At 45.3% G+C, this 21,241-nt stretch overlaps 1 protein-coding gene across 1 annotated transcript; it reads left to right on the top strand.

The window, feature by feature from the left end:
* Positions 1–1,018: 1,018 nt before the first annotated feature.
* Positions 1,019–20,535, top strand: rnf144ab (ring finger protein 144ab). Its single transcript, XM_012815732.3, has 8 exons — positions 1,019–1,544; positions 13,477–13,656; positions 14,697–14,801; positions 15,222–15,282; positions 16,652–16,871; positions 17,218–17,365; positions 17,553–17,642; positions 18,355–20,535. Exons 2-8 carry the CDS (start codon positions 13,492–13,494, stop codon positions 18,484–18,486), a joined length of 921 nt encoding a protein of 306 aa, XP_012671186.1. The 5' UTR covers positions 1,019–1,544; positions 13,477–13,491; the 3' UTR covers positions 18,487–20,535.
* The last annotated feature ends 706 nt before the right edge of the window (positions 20,536–21,241 follow it).

Below are 21,241 nucleotides of genomic sequence, written 5' to 3'. Positions count from 1 at the left end.
CACGCAACCATGACTGAGAACATGACAGCTCTAAACCCAGTGTGACATGATGCGTGTGTGTGTTTGTGTGTGTGTGTGTGTGAGTGCATGTGTGTGTGTGTGTGTGTGTGTAAACATTTGCAAACTTCTGTGTACGTGTGGGGAGGTTTTTCCACTGTGCATGTGTGTGTGTCTGTCTGTGAACTTGTATTGTGCTGCCCTCTAGTGGTTGGTTGCATGAAATAACACAACCCTCACAAGATCTTGATTAAAATCTGCCCTCAAAAGACCTGGCCCAGTGAAACTATTCATTATGCGCCATTTCAAATCTGTTTGGTTTCCTCATGTCTGCAGCTTATTGATTGTTGTCTATGCTGTACAGGGTTTTGTGTCTCTAAGGCAACAGTGGATGTGTGCAGCTTAAGTTACTGACATAGATCTCCACTGGGATTTCTTTCTCTCTCTCTCTCTCTCTCTCTCTCTCTGTCTCTCTGTCTGTCTGTCTCTCTGTCTGTGTCTCTCTCTCTCTCTCTCTGTCTAAATCAGAACAAACACTGGCTGGGTCCAGGCTGAGCGCGCAGGTTGTATCCCCAGTGGGCTTGTACAGGTTGTGTGAGGGCTTTAAGGGGAGGGGAGAGAGAGAGAGAGAGAGAGAGAGAGAGAGAGAGAGCCCTCCACCCCCTCTCCCTGATTTATCAGCCTCTCCTGTCAGCTCTGAAAGGCTTGCCTCTGGTGATGAGGGGAATCAATGCTACTTAGTTTCAGGCCGACAGGAAGGGGAAGACAAACAGTGGAGGTCATCCATCAACGCCGTGGCGAACACACACCTGTTCTGCTGACACCTTGACAGAGGTCACACAGGCCGTGCACAAACACTGCAGTGAATAGAAGTCATAAATATTAAACACGGCCCTCCGCAGCTTTTTCAGACTTTGAGGTTCAGTGTGAGAGGAATACGTGATTATAGACAAGAAGAGTGCCTACGAGACACGGATAGACATTGATTTTATCTGAGTAGATAGTAAGCTACATGAGGTACTGTAGCATGTCCTAGAAAAAAAGGAAGAAAGAAAGAAATAAAGAAAGAAAAAGTAACCAACTTTAGTTTTTATCAGCGATGGAAGTCCTTTCCCAGGTCTTTAGTGTCGTTATCAGATATACCAGGAGGTGGCAGCACCGTCGCTTCCTCTGACGGTGCTGTTTGATCTCCTGGCCACATGAGGTCAGGCCGTGGAGGTGTATTGTAGCCCACATAATGAACTTCACGTTTACGCTGTGACATTAGCCAGCAGGGGGCGTTCACTGACATCTGATGAAAAACAAAAATCGGTCGCGTCTCTTGAGTTCCTCAGATCCAGCGCAATCTAATGGCGACGTTCCAGTGTTTAACGCCGAGCGGTCGATTTTAGGAAGTGCACGGAGGGTCTGTGATTTTTGTTACGCGCTCAGGACACCCAGGGATAACTAGTCATGTCACCGCGCAACTGCGCCTTGCTGTAGTATACAGAGAGGGAACACTCATGTTGGAGTCATAACAGGGTGACTACCGAAACCTTCATTTCAAGGTAAGACTGCTTGTTAAGTCTACACCCGTTCTCCGTGCCTTTGTAAAAATAGATGAGAGCATCTGGATTTTGTTTACTGTGTCGACGTAGCGATGTTTTATCGTCTTAAAGGGCTGGTAAACAAAGCTAGTGAATGCAATGTGTTGTTTATGAGGAAGGATAGAATGCCGTTTTTGTCTCTATGTATACGGCATTGATGACTGGCAGTTTGGCAGCGTAGTAATGTTATTGTAATAGAAATATCAACGTGTGACAGCACTGAACGTTCACTAGTCAGTTCTCAGCATAGTGCATATTGTAATCGGATTCAGTGTCCTTTATCTCCGTTTAGCCTAACCGAGCTGGAGCCGAGTTTCACATTAAAATGCTGCTCTGCATCAATGGCCTGGCCCCCATTTACTGTCGTCGGTATTCAGAATAACAGTGATCTTTACAGTCGTTTTTATACGTGGTCTAATATTATGTCGATCATCTAAGATTAAGATGGCTGATGTGAAAACGTATGGTCTGAGTCGTTTGTTGCCTATAACACTGGTCTGTAACCTACTGCAGTTCTTGCACTGTCAGGTTAATACAAGTATCACATTGTAACGTAGCGTCATCCTGAAACATTGCACAAAAGCGCTTCAACTACTAATGATTAAGTCATTATGATGTATTGGTTTGTTGACACTGAATAGCCTCCTCAAGGGAGGTAGATGCACTGAAATGACTGCAGCTGCTTACACATGAGTGGTTTCATTACACAGAATGAAAGACTGTGAGATCAGCTAAAAGGGTCCTTGGCATAGCAAATTATGTAACCTCTTAGGTCATAGCCAACTCATCTATAGTTCTCTCCTTGCCTGGGAATTGTTGAGGTTTGCTTTTCTGTCTCGGCATAATAAATAGCATTCGCTTGGACTATTCTGAACTGTGTGGGTCATTCAGTTTTTGGGCTGGATCACTGAAAGAAAAAAACAAGTGTTACATACAGCCCAAGGGTTCTTTACCTTGTCCTCATTTGAGGACCCGTACAAGCTCTCCTTAGAACTTGTTCTATCTAGAACCCTATAGATGGTTTTCTTTCTTGTCTTCATATGGGTCTAAATTTGACAGCGCTTTGCCAGGGCTTTCGTCTCACTCCATGAGCATCTTCCTGCGCTGACAAGCCAAACAGGCGTCAAGGCCGAGTGGAACCCATTCCCAACCTACATCTATGTGTATATTCCCCGTAGTATGACTGTGTTCAGGTTTCAGGGATATTAGTCAAGTAGTTTTGGGGAATACGGAAGAGCTCGTTGGATGGTAATGTGTGGGCCTTTCACCTCCACCCCACCTACATTCAGACACAAGAACAGGAAAGCCCATTGGCTGAGAGACCCTCCTCAGAGATTCCACTGCAAGGCAGGTCTGTCAAAGAGGGAACCTGATTGGTCAACAGCTAAGGTGACCTAGACTGTGTGTTGGGCCTGGTGAGTTCACCTCTGACCTCTGACCCGCAAAAGACAAAAGTTCTCTCTCTCTCTCTTTCTTTTGCTTTTTCTTTCTCTCTCCATTTCTTTCTTTCTTTCTTGAAATGCACAGTCAAAATGGAGGACTCAGTGACAAAGCCATGTCGAACTTAGATTGCAGATATTTCATTGAGGTTAGCTGTTTGACTTGCAACTATCAGCAGGCTTGAATGTTTTTTTTCTATTTCCTTGTTATGGACTTCACTGCTCAAGCATCTGGCCTGATCTGAGCATGTGCGAAAGTGAGTGGGTGCCATGGAGACCGTCCACTTCTCTAAAGCCTCTAGCCAGTGTCTGTCACCTTTCTGTGGGTCTTTTAAGAACAATGTCAAAAGATAAAGAGAAAGAGAAAGATATGCTCACTTTTGCACACGTGCAGCGCGTGTTTTAGATGAGAGAAATAGAGTTTTTATGTACAGTCAAGCAGAAGACCACATTGAGACACACACACACACACACACACTCACACTCACACACACACGTGCCTTAGAGCCTATTGCTGTGCAGCTGAATGTGGCTAAATGGAGCTAAATGGAGGAGAGTGTTTCTTTCATGAGTGTTGCCGGGATCGTCCAGCGTCCGGAACATTCTGTGCCTGCCAACTCCCCTTCTTCCTGTGCCTCTCCTTCTCCCTCTATCCCTCCCTCTATCTTACACACACACTCCCTCCTCTCCTCTCATTTCTTCACACCTCTCTCTTTTTCCACCCATTTCTTTCTTTCCCTTTCTCTGTCTTCTTTTTCTTACGCCGTCCCCAGGTCTCTTTCTATTATTTACTCTTCTTCCTCTCTCTTCCTCTTTCTCATTAATTTTCTCTTTCTATCTCTCTATTTCACACACACACACACAGTTTGCCAGAGCAGGTGAGATAAGTAGCAACAGCACTTGGGGATATCTGGCTCTTCCTGACACTTAGCTTCTTAGCTTAGCTTAGCATCTCAGGGACAGCCATCCACTCAGTAAACAAACATTAGGCCGACAGAAACATTATTTTTTTTTATACGTAAGCCTCTTCTTTTAGTGTCTACCTTCCACTGTTTTTTAGTCTGGATTTGGAGAATTTGTAGAGGCCATGTTCCTGAAAACTGTTACCTTACTGTGGAATACAGGCCAACCTAGACTGAGGATTAGAGGTCTGTTGCAGGAGACACTGAGGGCCATCTCTCTGAGATCTCTGACGGCCTGTCTTCCAATTAGGTATCAGCTTGATGACTGGTCTGGAAGAGTGACGAGTGATTTTTCAGACTTGGCCATGAAGGTCTGAATGGTGTTGTTGCACCAGTTTTATTTAATTACCGTAGTGAGTAAAATAACTGGGTAACTGGGAATGATCTACCTTACTTGATAGAGTGAGACCAGCATTCAATTCAGACTGATGCTAGAGTGAGATCAGCATTAGATTCAGACTGATGCTAGAGTGAGATCAGCATTAGATTCAGACTGATGCTAGAGTGAGATCAGCACTTGTGGCTTTATGCTGGTGTATGCAGTGGGAAGCTTACATTTGGACTTGCTGGCCGCCCGTGAACAGTGGAACACGGTTAGGTTAAGCAGTTTAGGACGTCTGTGACCCCAATGCCATAAATAAACAAAACAAGGGAAAAATGGGCTCCTAACATGTTGAGTCCGTCATATCCTTTTAAGGGCCAAAGAGTTTCATATAGATTCCACATTTACCAGTAATAGTTGTTCTGTAGCATCTATGGGAAGTAGGCCTGAGCAGGCACTTAGGCAGTACTTCTCAATCCCAGGTGCTAGTCACATAATTAGCTGAATTAGCTGAATTCATTCATTGAACTTTTGGTATATTTTGGACATAACGTACCATAACATAGGGGATGCTTGGGATGAAGTAATATTGTTACTGTTCAATCAAAGACATCCCTTCTACCAGTAATCCTGAGTAGCAACCGTCCTAACGCTCCAGGGCAATCACCTGTGCTAAGACATAGTGCACGCTAACACCATGGATGGTAAATCTGGCACATTTCAAAGTTGGTTAAAGGAGTTTAGCGTTGCTGTGAGCTGGTATCAAACCAGGCGAGCTTTGTTTAACAAATATGTGCTGAAAGTCCAGTGTATAACTCCATTATAAAATGAATCCTTAGGAAACCTTGAGGTTGGATCTGTTTATATGTGATAATAAATAAGTGAGTGAGTCAGAGAGTGTCTCAGACTGCGTGAGAGAGACACTCACTTATCTTACCATTAGAATGGGAACACCCATTAGCCGGCCAGCACTTCAGTTTTTATGTACGGCAGTAAATCAGGTTACACTTGCATCAACAAACCAGTTGCAGAAACAGATTCCAAATCAAATGGAAATCACATGAAGATTTTTCCACTGGCGAATGCAACACACATGCGAAAAATAAGAGATTGCTGAACTCTGCCCTGAAAGGCCGGCCTTTCTTGACCAGCATGGCCTACGGCTAGTGAACGGAGACTGGAGCAAGTCCAGGATAGGCTTGACCTGAAAGCCCCGAGGCCGATGGAGATGGAGATGGTAATGTCAAGGTAATGTCCACTAATGTCCATCAGTTCAGGTCCTCATCTGACATCCATCTGCTTACTCACGGAGAGCCACTCTTTGCCTCCTGAATAGAAACCAGGTCCCTCTGCAAATCCCCTCATTGGTCCTGTGGGTGTAATCTGTGCTCATTGGATCATCGCTCAGATGAGATGAGATGAGATGAGATGGAATGGGACAGGACAACCCCCCCCCCGAGGTTGGCCAGAAACCATCAGACTTAACCCCCCCCAGTGGTCTGACTGCAGCTCTATCATCTATTGGGATTTCAGTCATTGCAAACGCTACAATTATTGGAATTCCTGGCCTGAAAGGAAATATAAAATTGTTTTTGTTTGAATCGCAGAAACCTCCCTCTACATTGTTGTGTGATGTGGGTGTTTTTTCTTTTTCTTTCTTTTCTTTTGTAGCACTGTGCTCAGTGGGCGTGTTTTACAGCCCAGGGTTCTGCACAGGAAGTCTCCTAAACGTTGTCTCTTTGACTTCCTTGGCCCCTGATGAAATTGTTGTGAAAAGCGACATACTGCTGGTAAAGGGCTCTAGAGGGATCAGCTACATGAGCTCTTTTAGCCTCCATAATTGACTTCACTAGAGGCTGACTGAGTTGAGTTGAGTTGAGTCCATCAGCAGGAAACAGCGGTGCCTCTTGTGATCTCACTTCCTGTGTGTGTGACTCTGTGGCGTGTGGAGACACACAGTGTGTTTGTGGAGGTGTGTGTGTGTGTGTGTGTGTGTGTGTGTGTGTGTGTGTGTGTGTGTGTGTGTGTGTGTGTGTGCAGGTCAAGTCTCAGGCTCTGCTTGTTTGTTCCTGATGCTGCCGTTTGCAGAGGCTGGGCAGGGCGGAGTAATGTTTGAAATACGTGGTGGAAAAGGTGATGTGATAAGCACCAGTGTGTCATAAAAGCCGTGTGCTAGATCTTTCCCTCTTGCACTGACAGGCACATCATGCTCTTCTGTAGTGAGACCTCCTCTTCAGGCACAGGCAGAAGTGGTAGAAAAGCGTAAAGGGTGGACTAACTTTCTGCATTTTGGCCAAAAATGAGATCAAAACTGTGATGTAAAGGAAGGCCTTGCCCTAATGCTGCGTGAGAGCTTCAAGGGTAGTGACTAACTCTTGTTTATATTTTCCCTGATGCACACATAGGCACATAGGCCAAAACATTTGGGTGTTAGCTTGTGTGAGCAGGCTGTACCACAGACGCTAAGGCTGTATTTGAATATGGCCGTGTAAGTCATGGAGTGTGTGAGCAGGCTGTACCACAGACGCTAAGGCTGTATTTGAATATGGCCGTGTAAGTCATGGAGTGTGTGAGCAGGCTGTACCACAGACGCTAAGGCTGTATTTGAATATGGCCGTGAAAGTCATGGAGTGTGTGAACAGGCTGTACCACAGACGCTAAGGCTGTATTTGAATATGGCCGTGTAAGTCATGGAGTGTGTGAGCAGGCTGTACCACAGACGCTAAGGCTGTATTTGAATATGGCCGTGTAAGTCATGGAGTGTGTGAGCAGGCTGTACCACAGACGCTAAGGCTGTATTTGAATATGGCCGTGTAAGTCATGGAGTGTGTGAGCAGGCTGTACCACAGACGCTAAGGCTGTATTTGAATATGGCCGTGAAAGTCATGGAGTGTGTGAGCAGGCTGTACCACAGACGCTAAGGCTGTATTTGAATATGGCCGTGTAAGTCATGGAGTGTGTGAGCAGGCTGTACCACAGACGCTAAGGCTGTATTTGAATATGGCCGTGTAAGTCATGGAGTGTGTGAGCAGGCTGTACCACAGACGCTAAGGCTGTATTTGAATATGGCCGTGTAAGTCATGGAGTGTGTGAGCAGGCTGTACCACAGACGCTAAGGCTGTATTTGAATATGGCCGTGTAAGTCATGGAGTGTGTGAGCAGGCTGTACCACAGACGCTAAGGCTGTATTTGAATATGGCCGTGTAAGTCATGGAGTGTGTGAGCAGGCTGTACCACAGACGCTAAGGCTGTATTTGAATATGGCCGTGAAAGTCATGGAGTGTGTGAGCAGGCTGTACCACAGACGCTAAGGCTGTATTTGAATATGGCCGTGTAAGTCATTCACTTCAGGGTCATCTCAACCTTAGACTTAGTGGTTGAGGTCTCAATGCCAATGTCCTTTCTCCTTACCACAACTCCCACACTGGAAAGGGCTGAGGTTCTGCAGAGTACATAGTCTCTCTTTCTCCTTCTCTCTCTCTCTATTTCTGTCTCTCTCTCTCTCCCTCTTTCTGTCTCCCTCTTTCTCTCTCTCTCTTTCTCTCTCTCTCTCTCCCTCCCTCCCTCTCTCTCTCTCTCTCTCTCTCTCTCTCTCTCTCTCTCTCCTTCCTTCCTTCCATTCACTCACTCACTCCCTCCATTTTTCCTCTCCGTTTACTTTTCCTACCCGATGACCTTTGACCTCATCACATTAAATATCACCCTCTGAGGTTTCGGTTACGCAACCGGCAGTGTCGTGGGAAAAGATCAGCTTTCTGTGGACTTGAGAGAACTGATTTTTTCCCTCTCTTTTCCCTCTTGTGTCAAACACTTCCTCTCTCTATCTTGCTCCCAAACTGTTTTGTCAACTGGGTTTTCCTTCTCTCCTTTTATCTGCACATCCATTGGAGGAGGAGGAGAGAGATGACAGAGCTTTGAGACAAACTCGTCAGATGAGTTGTGAGCTATGGTCTTGCTTCAAAGCAGACAAGTCCAGACTCCTTGTGAAGAGTCCCTCAGATGGGATGGGCACCACCCTGTCTCGTCCCTCTAATCCTGGCGTGCCACCCGCTGGTAAGGCAGTGGTGAGGGTGAAGGTGGTAGACATGATGTATAAACCCTGGTCTCCTTGACGGTTCCCAGACCAGAAAGAACTCGATGATAAATCTGCAAGAATATGCAATAATCCAGACCCTGTCACAATAACTAGAGGGTGTGTGAGAGTGAGTGAGTGAGTGAGTGAGTGAGTGAGTGAGTGAGTGAGTGAGTGAGTGTGAGTGAGTGTGAGTGTGAGTGAGTGTGAGTGTGAGTGTGAGTGTGAGTGTGAGTGTGAGTGTGAGTGTGAGTGTGAGTGAGTGAGTGAGTGAGTGAGTGAGTGAGTGAGTGAGTGAGTGAGTGAGTGAGTGAGTGAGTGAGTGAGTGAGTGAGTGAGTGAGTGAGTGTGTGTGTGTGTGTGTGTGTGTGTGTGTGTGTTGAGACATCATTAATAGTCTTCTCCACCCACCTGAGCACAGAAGCACATAGTTTGGCGTCCTTAGATACCCTTACTAAGGGTGAGGTAGTGGAGGTGGGGTAGGGGTAGGGTGGGGAACATGGTGGAGGGTGATGGGATCACCTCTTCAGCCTTCACACCCAATGGAGGGGTAAGGGAACACACAACCCTGGTCCCCTCAGTTTCAACATCTGCAGACTGTTTAACGTGTCCAACTCTGCTTCTTAATTGTCTTGGGCTACTGCCAGTGTGTGTGTGTGTGTGTGTGAGTGTCTGTGTCTGTGTGTGTCTGTGTGTCTATGTGCTGGAGATCTGTGATCATCTGTGATGTTATCCTCTTAATGGAATCTCCACTGCATCCCCAAGCCTTCCTTAATGCCGCACCCTCCCTTTCTCATTCAGGGAACCCTCAGTCCTGTGTGTGTGTGTATGCTGTTGGTGAAGTGTGTGTGTGTGTGTGTGTGTGTGTGTGTGTGTGTGTGTGCGTGTGTGTGTGCTTTCTCTGGTCTAATCTCATAAAAGGCACGTCCCGATTACCTGATGAGAATCACAGCTAGCTTCTCCCCAGCCCTGCATAAGAGTACAGAGAAGGCTTAGTTTATATGTAGATACCGTGTACTTGTGTGTGTGTGTGTGTGTGTGTGTGTGTGTGTGTGACGAGAAGGCAGATTTGGCGTTTCCCTCTCATGGCTTCTTATCCTGTTAAGTGCTGATGAATCCCTCAGTGATAATCACCCAGAAGCCTGAGTGCTGATTCAAGAGTCCATTCAAAATCTGACACAGCCTGCACCAGTGACACCTGCTCAGCTCTAGTGCTCACAGCACTGCTAAACTCAATCTTTTTCTACCCCCCATCCCCATCCCCCTCCCCCTCTCACACACACACACAGACACACACACACACACACACACACACACACACACACACACACACACACACACACACACACACACACACACACACACTCACACTGGGGTAGCATAGTTATAAGTGACAATCTAGTTGGCCTTAGCCTACATAGAGTATAAATAGAGATCACGTAAGATGTGGTATGGCCTTATGCAACGTTTCTGCCGTCTATTTATATTTGATGTTATTGAAATGGAAGCACAGGGGAAAGGGCTGTGGAGACTCTGTAGGTCTCCTGGCCTTAGTACGTCAGAGGGAGAGGGAGATGGAGAGAGAGAGGGTGAGAGAGAGGGTGAGAGAGAGGGTGAGAGAGAGGGAGAGAGAGAGGGAGGGAGAGAGAAAGAGAGAGATATCATATATCTATGCATATATCTATTTTTGCCATGTCTTTGTATTCTGTATGTAAACCTTGTGTTGAAATGTTATGCTTTGGCAATGCAAACACATTGTCATGCCAGTAAAGCTCATTTGAAGCTAAATTGAGAGCGCTGTTTGCTGGGGTGAGATGGTGTGATGTGTGCATAATGAACCACTGCTGTCTGCAGTGACGTGCTGGTGCATGGTGACGCTCTCTCCGGTACTAATTTAAGCAACCTCCAGGGCATCCAGGTGTGTGTGTGTGTGTGTGCGTGTGCGTGTGCGTGTGCGTGTGCGTGTGCGAGAGAGAGAGAGAGAGAGAGAGAGAATGAGAAACTACTTACTTCCTCTTCCACAGCTCTCTATCTATCTATCTATCTATATATCAATCTATCTCTCTCTCTCTGACTCCCTCACTCACTCACTCACACCCTATTCACCCTTATTCATTTGTTCTTTGTTTTGTTGTGCAGTCTCTCTCACGCATTGGAGGATGGTCTAGATGTAGTTTCCTGAGCAGACAGTGTTGTGGTTTAGTGTAACAATGTCACTCATCATGTCGCTCTGTCCTTCCGTATAGTGAGGGAATTCAGCAGAGACCAGTTGGGCTTTGTTTTAGCCTCTTCTGAGCTAGTGAGGGAGAGAGGCAGGTAGGGAGCTGTCACTGTTTGTGTGTTTTGATTCATCAATTCTGGCTTGTTTATTGTTTCTACTCAGGCGTGTGTCTGTGTCTGTGTGTGTGTGTGTGTGTGTGTCTGTGTGTGTGCTAGTGTGTGTGTGTGTGTGTGTGTGTGGACCCACTTGTGTGTGTGTGTGTTAGTGGGGGGGGGGGGGGGGGGATGTCTTTGAAAAGAGCTCTATGTGTCTCAGAGGATGCAGCTGGGATGGCCAATCTCTGCTGTTAAAGCAGCACAAAGGCAGTTTCTTACATCATTATTTAATAGCCCACGCCGGAGTATCAGGACAGACTGTTTGTGCATCTGGTGGTAATTCGGAGCTCTGTTTTCTATTTTTAACTCACGCAATTCATATGCCTCCGTGGATAAAATCCTTTGCTTGTTCAGAACAGATCGTGTGTGTGTGTGTGTGTGTGTGTGTGTGTGTGTGTGTGTGTGTGTGTGTGTGTGTGTGTGTGTGTGTGTGTGTGTGTGTGTGTGTGTGTGTGTGTGTGTGTGTGTGTGTGTGTGCGTGTGTCTACCACCAGTGTAATGGGATTTATCTGTGCTAACACCACTCACACAGCAGTCACAAACTCTATCTCTCTCACAGACTTGCGTATCAATTCACAATGCCATAACTACAAACACAAAATCCCCTATCATACATCTTTCTATGCAATTTACTGTAGAGTACCAAAGTTTGAGGAATCAGATGCAACTGGCCTCAATATATATTCGTATATATATATATATATCATCTATTTGAGTAATTGATGTATTGACCCTACCTCTCTATATAAAGAAAGGACGTGTTTCTCTCAACCTATGAGTCCTCCGCCCCCTTGTGGTTATATTTCAGAATGGGTGAAAGTTTTCACGTCACGTCTCAACACGGTGCTGTGTGTTGAGATGTAAAACGAATCTTACTGACATTTGCATTACAGTGTTAATTTCGTTGACGAAAACTATGACGAAAAATATTCGTTAACGACCTTTTTCCCGTGACTAAGACGAGACTAAGACGTGACGAAAACGGATCTTTATAAATAAAAACTATGACTAAATCTATTTTAACTTTCGTTGACGAGACGAGACGAGACGAAAATGTTGGTGGTTGACTAAGTCACAATTGGTTTTTTTTTCTAAACTTGTATGCACATAATTGGTTGAATGTTGCCCGGTCCTGTATCTATCCCTCCTCCACTCCCTGAGATGGCCAGACATGCAAGTGACGCCCTATGGCTTAACGTTATGATGGCTGAAGTTCAAGCACTCGGTACTGGAAGACAAATAAGAATAGATATCTGGACAGTCTTAAATTATAACTTGACAGAAAATAAAACACAATGCACCGCAATAACCGGAGAGAAACCGTGTGGCTTCAAAATAGATGGGAAGAACACAACAAGAGGCACCTGAAAGCGCACAAGACAACCCTGCCATTTATGCCAAGGTAAATTAGCTAGTAACTGTCAATGATAATTAGCTAATGTTAACTAGTTATTCGAATATATTAGCCAACGTTAAGTTAACTTCAAAGGGGCAGTCGAGTGTATAGGTTGTGTCAGCTTGGATAACTAGCGAGTCATTTTCGATTGAAACCTCCCGTTTGGCTTGGCAAATGAGTTCCAAAACTTTTAGCTAGCTAACGTTGGCTAACTATGAGGTAGCATAGCTAAGTTATACTAGCTATCGATAACTAGCTAGTAAACACATTGCAGAATGGACTATAGGACAGGCCACGCATGACATTAATCAAGAAAAAATAAATGAATATGTGATTGGTTTACATATCCTTGTCTATTTATGCAATTGTTATTAGCACTACTTTCAACTCTCAAACTATCCGTCTAGCTAAATACTGTATGTTGGTTATCAGATTGCACAGCAATTCATATGGAGGATATGTGGTTGATTTAACTAAGGCCAGGTAGGCATAGTAGTTGTATTGTGTTATCAGATCATTTGAATCTTCAAAATCTAGACTTGATATTCTCTTATATTTTAATGATAATACTGTTAATTAAGTATTGCCTTAAAATTATTATTTACATTGAATTCATTGGAATTCAGCTGTAGGCATAGGAGATCTGTATCTTAGAGACTAATTGCATCCACAGTTTACGTACTGCAAGCTTGACTATTATGCAGTTGTAGACACAACACAAGGGGTCCCCGGGCCTGAGAAGGGATGGAAAGGAGTTTAATGTGACTATAAGATGGACTTAATTTTTAGTTTAATGTGACTAAAACTAGACTAAAATGTAATGAGACTTCGTCGACTAAAACTAGACTAAAATGTTCTGAGTTTTCGTCGACGAAAACTAGACTAAAACTAAGCAGGATAAAAATGACTAAAAGTGACTAAAACTAATATGCATTTTCGTCTAAAGACTAAGACTAAGACTAAATCTAAAATAGCTGCCAAAATTAACACTGTTGCATTATGTCATTTTTCTGTCTGAAATGAGCTCAAAAGCTTATGATAATGTGGACATGCATTTCCCAAAGGCCTCTCTGTTCTCTGACTGTCAATGAATAGCCTGGACTGCATTGTCAGATAGTCCCTTCTGAATCTTCTCAGAGTGCTTGAGCCTCCTGATCTAACTATATTCAAAATCTGTGATTTGGTGAAAGGGTTATTTCTCCAGTCTCTGACTGAACTTCACTCAAGCAGTAGGTCTAGCAGAATGAAGATGTAAATAACATTCGCCCAAGTGGCCCCGGACCTCTCCCACTTGAGTGTTTGACCGACCAATGTTGTTATCCACAGGAGAGACTGGGCACCATGACGACAGATGCCATGGCGAAGGAGCCCACGACGACGGAAGCGCACGTCAGGCCCACAGAGCTGGTGCTGGTTCCTCTGCAGTCCTGCAAGCTGTGCCTGGGAGAGTTCACCCCCGACCACATGACCGCCCTCACACACTGCCACTGCGCCTTCTGCACGGTGGTGAGCACACCCACCCACACACACACACACACACACACACACACCCACACACACACACACACACACACACATGTGCAGAGACACACACACAAAGACACACACACACACACATACCCACACACACATACCCACAGTGTTGAGCTTACTCTTGCTTTATTATTAGCTGGTGAGAATACAGGCTCACAGGAGCTGCCACTCCATCTTCTGCATGGCATGCTTTCAAACTTCTTAATATGTGTGGGTGTTCCGTGCTCTATGTTCCAAGTTCCATTAAATCCCCCAGTTGAGTCTCCCCGTGTACAGAGCCAATGGCATACAATATCTCCCTAGAGTTTTTGTCATACCATTACACAGTCTGATGTAATGCTGCGTTCGTACGTAAACGTTTACATCCACTTGAAGTGAAATCAGAACTTGATGGTAATCAGAGGCACACCCAAAAGCTTACATCACTCTATGCTACGCTCTAAGCTATGCTACGCTTACACTATGCAACAGGCTAACGCAGCAAGCTTATGTCATTCACACACACAATTCAACACAGATGTGGAGAGGCTGACATTTTAGTGAATCCTCTTCTTCACTGGTCTCCTCCTGGCTAATTGGGAGTGGATGATGTTGAGGGGCTGCCCCTTTCACCACTGGGGGCGTGGGTCCGGGTGTGGGTCCGGGAGTGAACGGAGGGCAGGGTTCTGCTAGCGGGCGGTTCTGGTTCTGTGTAAATGGACAGTATGAGTTTTCCAGTGTTGAAGGGTCATGGCAGATTCTTATATCTTTATATATCCTTGTTTTCTCTCTCTCTCCCTCTCTCTTTCTCTCCCTCTCTCTCTCTCTCTCTCCCTCTCTCTCAAAAAAGTCATATTTGCTTCATCTACTTAAACCTGGTGTTTTCTTTCTACTCACTCTAAAGTATTTGGTTTCAAAGTCTGTATGTTTTTGTTGTCATTTAGTAAGCAAGATACTCACTCTACAGTTATCAGACAACACACAGATATGTGTTGTATTTGATTCACCTTCTTCCTCTATGTTGTCCTCTCCAGTGTCTGAAGCAGTATGTGGAGCTCTTGGTTAAAGAGGGCCTGCAGACGGACATAGGCTGCCCCGACTCCGCCTGTCCACAGCAGGGACTCCTGCAAGAGAGCGAGGTGCAGACCCTTATTTCACATGAAGCAGTGTGGCACTTCTGAATGCTTTACCATCCTCTACAAATGTCATGTACACTGTCAATCATTACAAAGCACAACAATACCATTTAAGTAAACTATGTCAAGTAAACGGATGAGGTAAAAACCTTCACTGAGGGTATTTACATGTTAATGTATAGGTTATAACAGCAGTGAGGTAAAGTGGGGATGTTTAAGCACTAAAAATGTATTTTTGTATGTGGTCTCCTGAACGAAGTTTTATTATATTTTTCAGACCTATAGTCAAATTAAGTTGCATGTTGCAATGATTTAATGTTATTGGTCAATGAATCTTTCATAAGCTGGCAGTTTGTTTGTTAATTCAACCTCCCTACCAGAAGGTGGCAGTACTAAAGCGTACCCTCTGCTCTGCCTCTCTAGGTGAAGTTTCTGGTACCTACAGAAGTCCTGCAGCGGTATCAGCGGCTTCGCTTTGAAAGAGGTGAGTGGACCATGCAAGCAGGTCCCAGGAGCCATCCTCACAAGTACACGAACGTCAACACACGTGAGCCGTGAACACAGAAGACGCACGTCCACACAAGCACACGACACGGAACTTAAGCTAGCACACACTCCAGGAGGCTAACACACACACACACACACACACACACATTAGTCAAAGAGGCCCTGGGGTCACTCAAGTCCATGAGTGCTGAGTTTCTTAATCCTCGTTCGCCCCCATCTCTCTGCTCTCTTTCTTCTGTCCTTGGCCCAGTGGTCCTAAAAATAGCCACAGCACCAGAGGGACGCTGCTGACAGCACGTCAGAACAGAACGTCAGACCCCTCTCTCCAGTGCAGGCTTTCTAGAAAGATCTCTGCGTGTATTGGTGACATCTTTCTGCGGAGAGAAACGTCATCAACACGCTGGAAGATGAGGCGTTTGGTCTACTGAAGGATGTGTGGTGCCTCTCAGGCTCCCACGGATGAGCTGTCAGTGAAGCGGAGGCGCTGCAGCCAGTCTCCTCATGCACAAGGGTCAAGAGAGCTATAATTAGCTGAGCTGAATCACAGAGCGTCTTAAAATAGAGTTGAGAGGGAAGAGAGAGAGAGAGAGAGAGAGTGTGGAGAGAGCGATAGAGGGAGAGAGCGATAGAAAGAGAGATAGAAAGAGAGAGAGAGTCTGGAGAGAGCGATATAGAGAGAGAGAGTGAAAGAGTGAAAGAGTGAAAGAGTGAAAGAGTGAGTGAGAGAGTGAGTGAGAGAGTGAGTGAGAGAGAGAGAGAGAGAGTGGAGAGAGCGATAGAGAGAGAGAGAGAGTGTGGAGAAGGTGATAGAAAAAGAGAGAGAGTGTGGAGAGAGCGATACAGAGAGTGTGGAGAGTGCGATAGAGAGAGAGAGTGTGGAGAGAGCGATAGAGAGAGAGAGTGTGGAGAGAGCGATACAGAGAGTGTGGAGAGTGCGATAGAGAGAGAGAGTGTGGAGAGAGCGATAGAGAGAGAGGGATAGAGTAAGAGTAAGAGAGAGAGGTTTTCATTATATTGATTGCTCATCTCATAAATGTATTGATGTAATTCGCAGGGAACTGTTAAAAGATAATGTTAAAAAGTAATGCTATCCTTTCCCATGATCTAGGCTTAGACATCCATAAGAAGTAGGAGCCAATCCAGTGGCTGTCCTCTAGGCGAGAGTGAGAGTTTTAAATGTAATTCTAGCAGCTACAGGGAGCCGGTGAAGGGAGAGTAACAGAGGAGTTACACGTGTCTTCTTTGGTTGATCAGAGACGGAACACGCCACCGCACGCTGAATCATCTGTTTTACACACTTTCTCTTCATCTCTCCTCTCTTCATCCCTCTTGTTTCCACCACGCAGAGGTGCTGCTGGATCCCTGGCGCACGTGGTGCCCGTCCTCCTCGTGCCAGGCCGTGTGCCAGCTTCCGGAGGATGGGGAGCAGGACGTGCTCTCCCCGCAGCAGGTCCGGTGCCCCGCCTGCAGCAGCGAGTTCTGCTCCGCCTGCCGGGCCCACTGGCACCAGGACCAGCCGTGCCAGGAGAGCGGCACCATCACCAGCCTCCTCCCCGGCGATATCAGGTAAACCAACCGTGGTTAGGTCAGGAATAAATAAAACTTAAATGAAATACACATTCAAAGCATCAGCAGTACATCATTCCTTAAAATAGATCCCCGACCCCTGCAAAAGGGTTTTTATTGAAATCTTAATCCTTCCCCAAACGGTTAAGACGACCTTCGAGAGCACCTCCCTTCCTAACTTGCACTTCTACTAGTACTTAACTTAATATTCCTGCACTTTCTTCTATTTCTTATGTAAAAAAGTATTTATTGTTACACTAGGTCTCTATTGCTCGTAGCTTGATTGTTACCTCTCTTTGGACAAAAGCGTCTGCTAAATGTAAATGTGTTGTGTGCGTCCCCCCAGCCCCTACTGTAAGAGTGAGGACGAGGACGCGCCCATCAAGCGCTGCCCGAGGTGTAAGGTGTACATCGAGAGGGACGAGGGCTGCGCGCAGATGATGTGCAAGAGCTGCAAGCACGCCTTCTGCTGGTACTGCCTGGAGTCGCTGGATGTGAGCATTCTCAATAGGCCTTTTGCTGTAGAAAGTGGAAGTGTGTGTCAAACATGCTCAGAACATAGCATCTGTCTGTACACCCATTCATCTGCATTATATCTTCCTTTCATGACATTTTTCAACGCATCTGCCAGAAACAGACATGTAATGGTGTGTGTGTGTGTGTGTGTGTGTGTGTGTTCAGGATGACTTCCTCCTGATCCATTATGACAAAGGACCATGCCGGAACAAGCTGGGCCATTCCAGAGCTTCTGTGATCTGGCATCGCACTCAGGTACACATGCCAACATTCATATGCATACCCATATGTTTATATACTGTTATTGCCAGTGACTGTAAAAGTCTGAGCAATGCTCAAAGGGAGACAATATTACTAATATTTTGTGGTAAATGCTGCCCCCTTGTGGTAATAAAGAAAAAAGTTTGTGGCTAGTACCCAGTATTCATCTGTTTATATTGATCCCTTCAAGTGAAAGACTGTTTGCAATAACCTATGGGATTTATGAATTTGCTGACAAGTCTGAATGAGCTGATTCTGATCCATCTGTTGGTTTGCGCTGTAACACACACTTACTGAATGTATGTTATGCTTCCTTTCATTTCTGTATCTCCTTCTTCATCTCTCTTCACCCTTACTTTTCTTCTCTCTGTCTTTCTCATCTTCCTTTTTTGCTTCATCACTTCCTCTATCTGCTCCTCCCTCACGCTCTTGTTATCTCTCCTTCCTTTCTCTTTTTCTCTTATTCACTGGTCTCTCTGTCACTGCTCCTCTGTTTCTCTGTTTCCTCCTATCTCACTCTCTCTCTCTGTCTATCTCTCTCTCTCTATCTATCTATCTCACTCTCTCTATCTAACTCTGTCTCTCTCTCGCTCCCTCTCTCGCTCCCTCTCTCCCTCTCACTATTTCTCTCTCCCTCTCTATCTGTCTCTCTCTCTCTCTCTCTCTCTCTCTCTCATTCTCTCTCTCTCCCACTCTCTGTGTGCAGGTGGTGGGGATATTTGCTGGCTTTGGCTTGCTGCTGCTGGTCGCCTCCCCCTTCCTGCTCTTGGCCACGCCCTTCGTGCTGTGTTGCAAGTGCAGGTGCCGCCGTGGCGATGATGACCCGCTGCCCACTTAAAGGGTCAAAGGTCACCCTTTTAGGTCAAGGTCACATCGGGACCACCTTATCACATCTTGACACCGCAGGATCTGAGCTCCGCAGCGAGCAGACTGCGAACAGGAAGCAGGAAGCCAAACTCCTGTGCAGCTTGGTGGTTACCGTAGTTACCGTCTACTGTCCGTCAAGGAGCAACTGTCCTGTCTCTCCCTTATAGAAGCTGCCTTGGTCTTTGACGAAAGGAGGGACCAGAGAGAGAGAGAGGGGGAGGGAGAGAACGATAAAGAGAGAGAGGGTAGTAAGGGAAGAAAGCATGTAGCAAAGAATGATGTCCTTGTAAAGGGGAGTTTTGCTTCAACTCTGTTAAATTCTCTTTTCTGTTATTCTGTTCTACGTGTGCTAAGGGATGTGTATGGTATGCGCTCCAGCTAAAGACGGAGCAAAGCTTGTGTGTCATTTGTCTTCTTATCATGTGAGTGTTTGGTGAGTCGGAGTTTTCTCTTTTTTGTGGAATTACTGTCACCCCAACACCGTCCTCGTTATGATTATTCCAACATCTCTACAGATGATTTTGTGCTTTGTATTTTCCACACAGCCGACACGTTCCTTTAATGTGACGTGAGGTTTCAGAGAAGCACATTCCTTAAATGTAAGGTGAGGTTTCAGAGAAGCACGTTCCTTTAATGTGAGGTGAGGTTTCTGTGAAGCAGTGGGTGGCAGGCAATATGTTTCCAAATGCCAAAGCGGAACTTACCTCCAGGTCTGCACGCAGGCCACAACCCAACACATCTCCAGTCTGCTGCAGTGACCAATCACGTTTGCTCTTTCATTTTATCTACGTCAAACTTTGCTGGTCGGGAGTGGTGGAGCAGAGGTCCTTTAAAATACTTTCCAGTAGCAATCTGACTGGCTTCTCAAGATGGCCGACAAAAAGGCCTGTATGTCCTCACCACTTATCTTTAGTCTTTAATTAATGATAGCGCTCCTCAATGAGATCAAGGTGGCAAATCACACGATCCTACCTGGCTCGCTCAAACAGCTAAGCAGTGTGATGCTTGTCCACTAGGGGTCAGGCTTGTAGCTCTCTGACCTGATGCCTGGTTGTGTTCATCAGTGGTGATGGGACTGAACGTTAGTAGCATGCATCAGACCAGTAATGTAAAGGGAAGTGGCTATTGAACCAGATCCTGGCAAAACACTGAGCTATCTTCCTAAGCTATGTTCCCCGTCAGACAAGGAATTGGATGTTGCAGTTAGGTAAATGTCAAGGTCATGATTTCATGGTCGTGATGGTCATCATAAGTCATGATGATTGACCAGGTAGCACCCTAGACTCTGCCCAGTAAAGTTTAATTTAAGAATATCAATGTAACTGATGACAGCCGGTAGGTCAAATAGTAATTTTGTTATTTTACCAACGTCTGGTCCAATAGCCCACATTACAAATCATTAGGTTATGTTACTTGACTTGGTCTTACTGTAGCAAGTAAACCAGATTTTGTAGTTTCTCAAGCCAGTAGATTTGCTTTAAGATGTGATGCATTACCAAGGACAGCTTTAAAAAAAAAAACATCACTTTGAATTAATATAAAGCTTATTTAGGTTACAATATCAGTAAAATGCCAGGTAGGACTGGAATGTTCAATATCAAATAGAAGTACTTTTTTAGTACTGAATAGTATGTCACTATAATCTGTCCAAGAGGTGCCTAACAAGCTTCTTTTTCAGCTTCACCAGTATGGTTAGGGTCATAGGTCATATCATTGCCAAATCTGAGGTCATGGCCAAGTTGTGCAGCTCTCAGAGATTCTCTTTCTTTTTGTTTCCTTTGAACAGGGGAATACTATTACTCACTGAGTTGAACCTCTGTATTTGTATAATGTTTCTGTATTTGTATTATGTCACACATACCGGCCTGTTTTCTATTTTGTAATTTATATGACTGTATCCTTGTCCCAGCTAAGATATATGAATGGTCTGGATGGCTGGTACATAATACTGATGTACTCTTTCAGAGGGTTTTTGTCTTGTAAGGTTCCTTCTGTTTGTAGAATAAAAATGTCAAGCATCCCCCTCTGGCTTTCCTTTTGTTTCAGGAGTTTTACCTCAAGAAAATGTGATGAACACAAATACTCAGCGGTTATTTGTACATTATCTTTTTTGAGCTTGTGTTTGTTTTGCTGTGGTTGAGCTTGTGGTGCTTCACTTGAAGAGAAATGGATTAAAACAACTGTGTTTGCCACAGCTGGAAATGAATTATGGTGGATTAAAAAAACTGTTTGCCACAGCTAGAAATAAATGATGGTGGTCAGAGCTTTGCAGCGTTACCCTTCAAAAGCAGTACAGAGAGCACAGCTTCCCCTCCTGAATGTGGGCGTGAACCCTGTGGAGAGGTGAATTTACAGAGGTTATTTTTGACCCATTGAGGCCACCGTAGACAGGAAAGCCATTGCAAACTGATCCCGGACAGAGAGTCGCTCCAATGTTCCATTTTCTTTTTTGACAACAATGACGGATCATGGAGCCTCTCAGTAGTTGACTATAGTCAAGAATAGTCAAGCATTTGGACTGCTGTTGACGCGACTCTCTCTCTATATGGCTCTGGTCCTGAAGTAATCACCTGGGCCAGAACTCACTTCCTCAGGAGTTGGTGACGGTGTGGCCCCCAGCAGCACAGTCAAGTGTCTATACGAGTTATTATGAGCAGGAGCTGCTTGAGGTATTCAGCGCTGTTTAAGACTGAATGTGCTGTATGCTACATCGATGCCAGAGTCGC

Source organism: Clupea harengus, chromosome 15, assembly GCF_900700415.2.
Source record: "Clupea harengus chromosome 15, Ch_v2.0.2, whole genome shotgun sequence".
Taxonomy (NCBI): domain Eukaryota; kingdom Metazoa; phylum Chordata; class Actinopteri; order Clupeiformes; family Clupeidae; genus Clupea; species Clupea harengus.
This window is presented reverse-complemented; position numbering and strand designations above follow the sequence as displayed.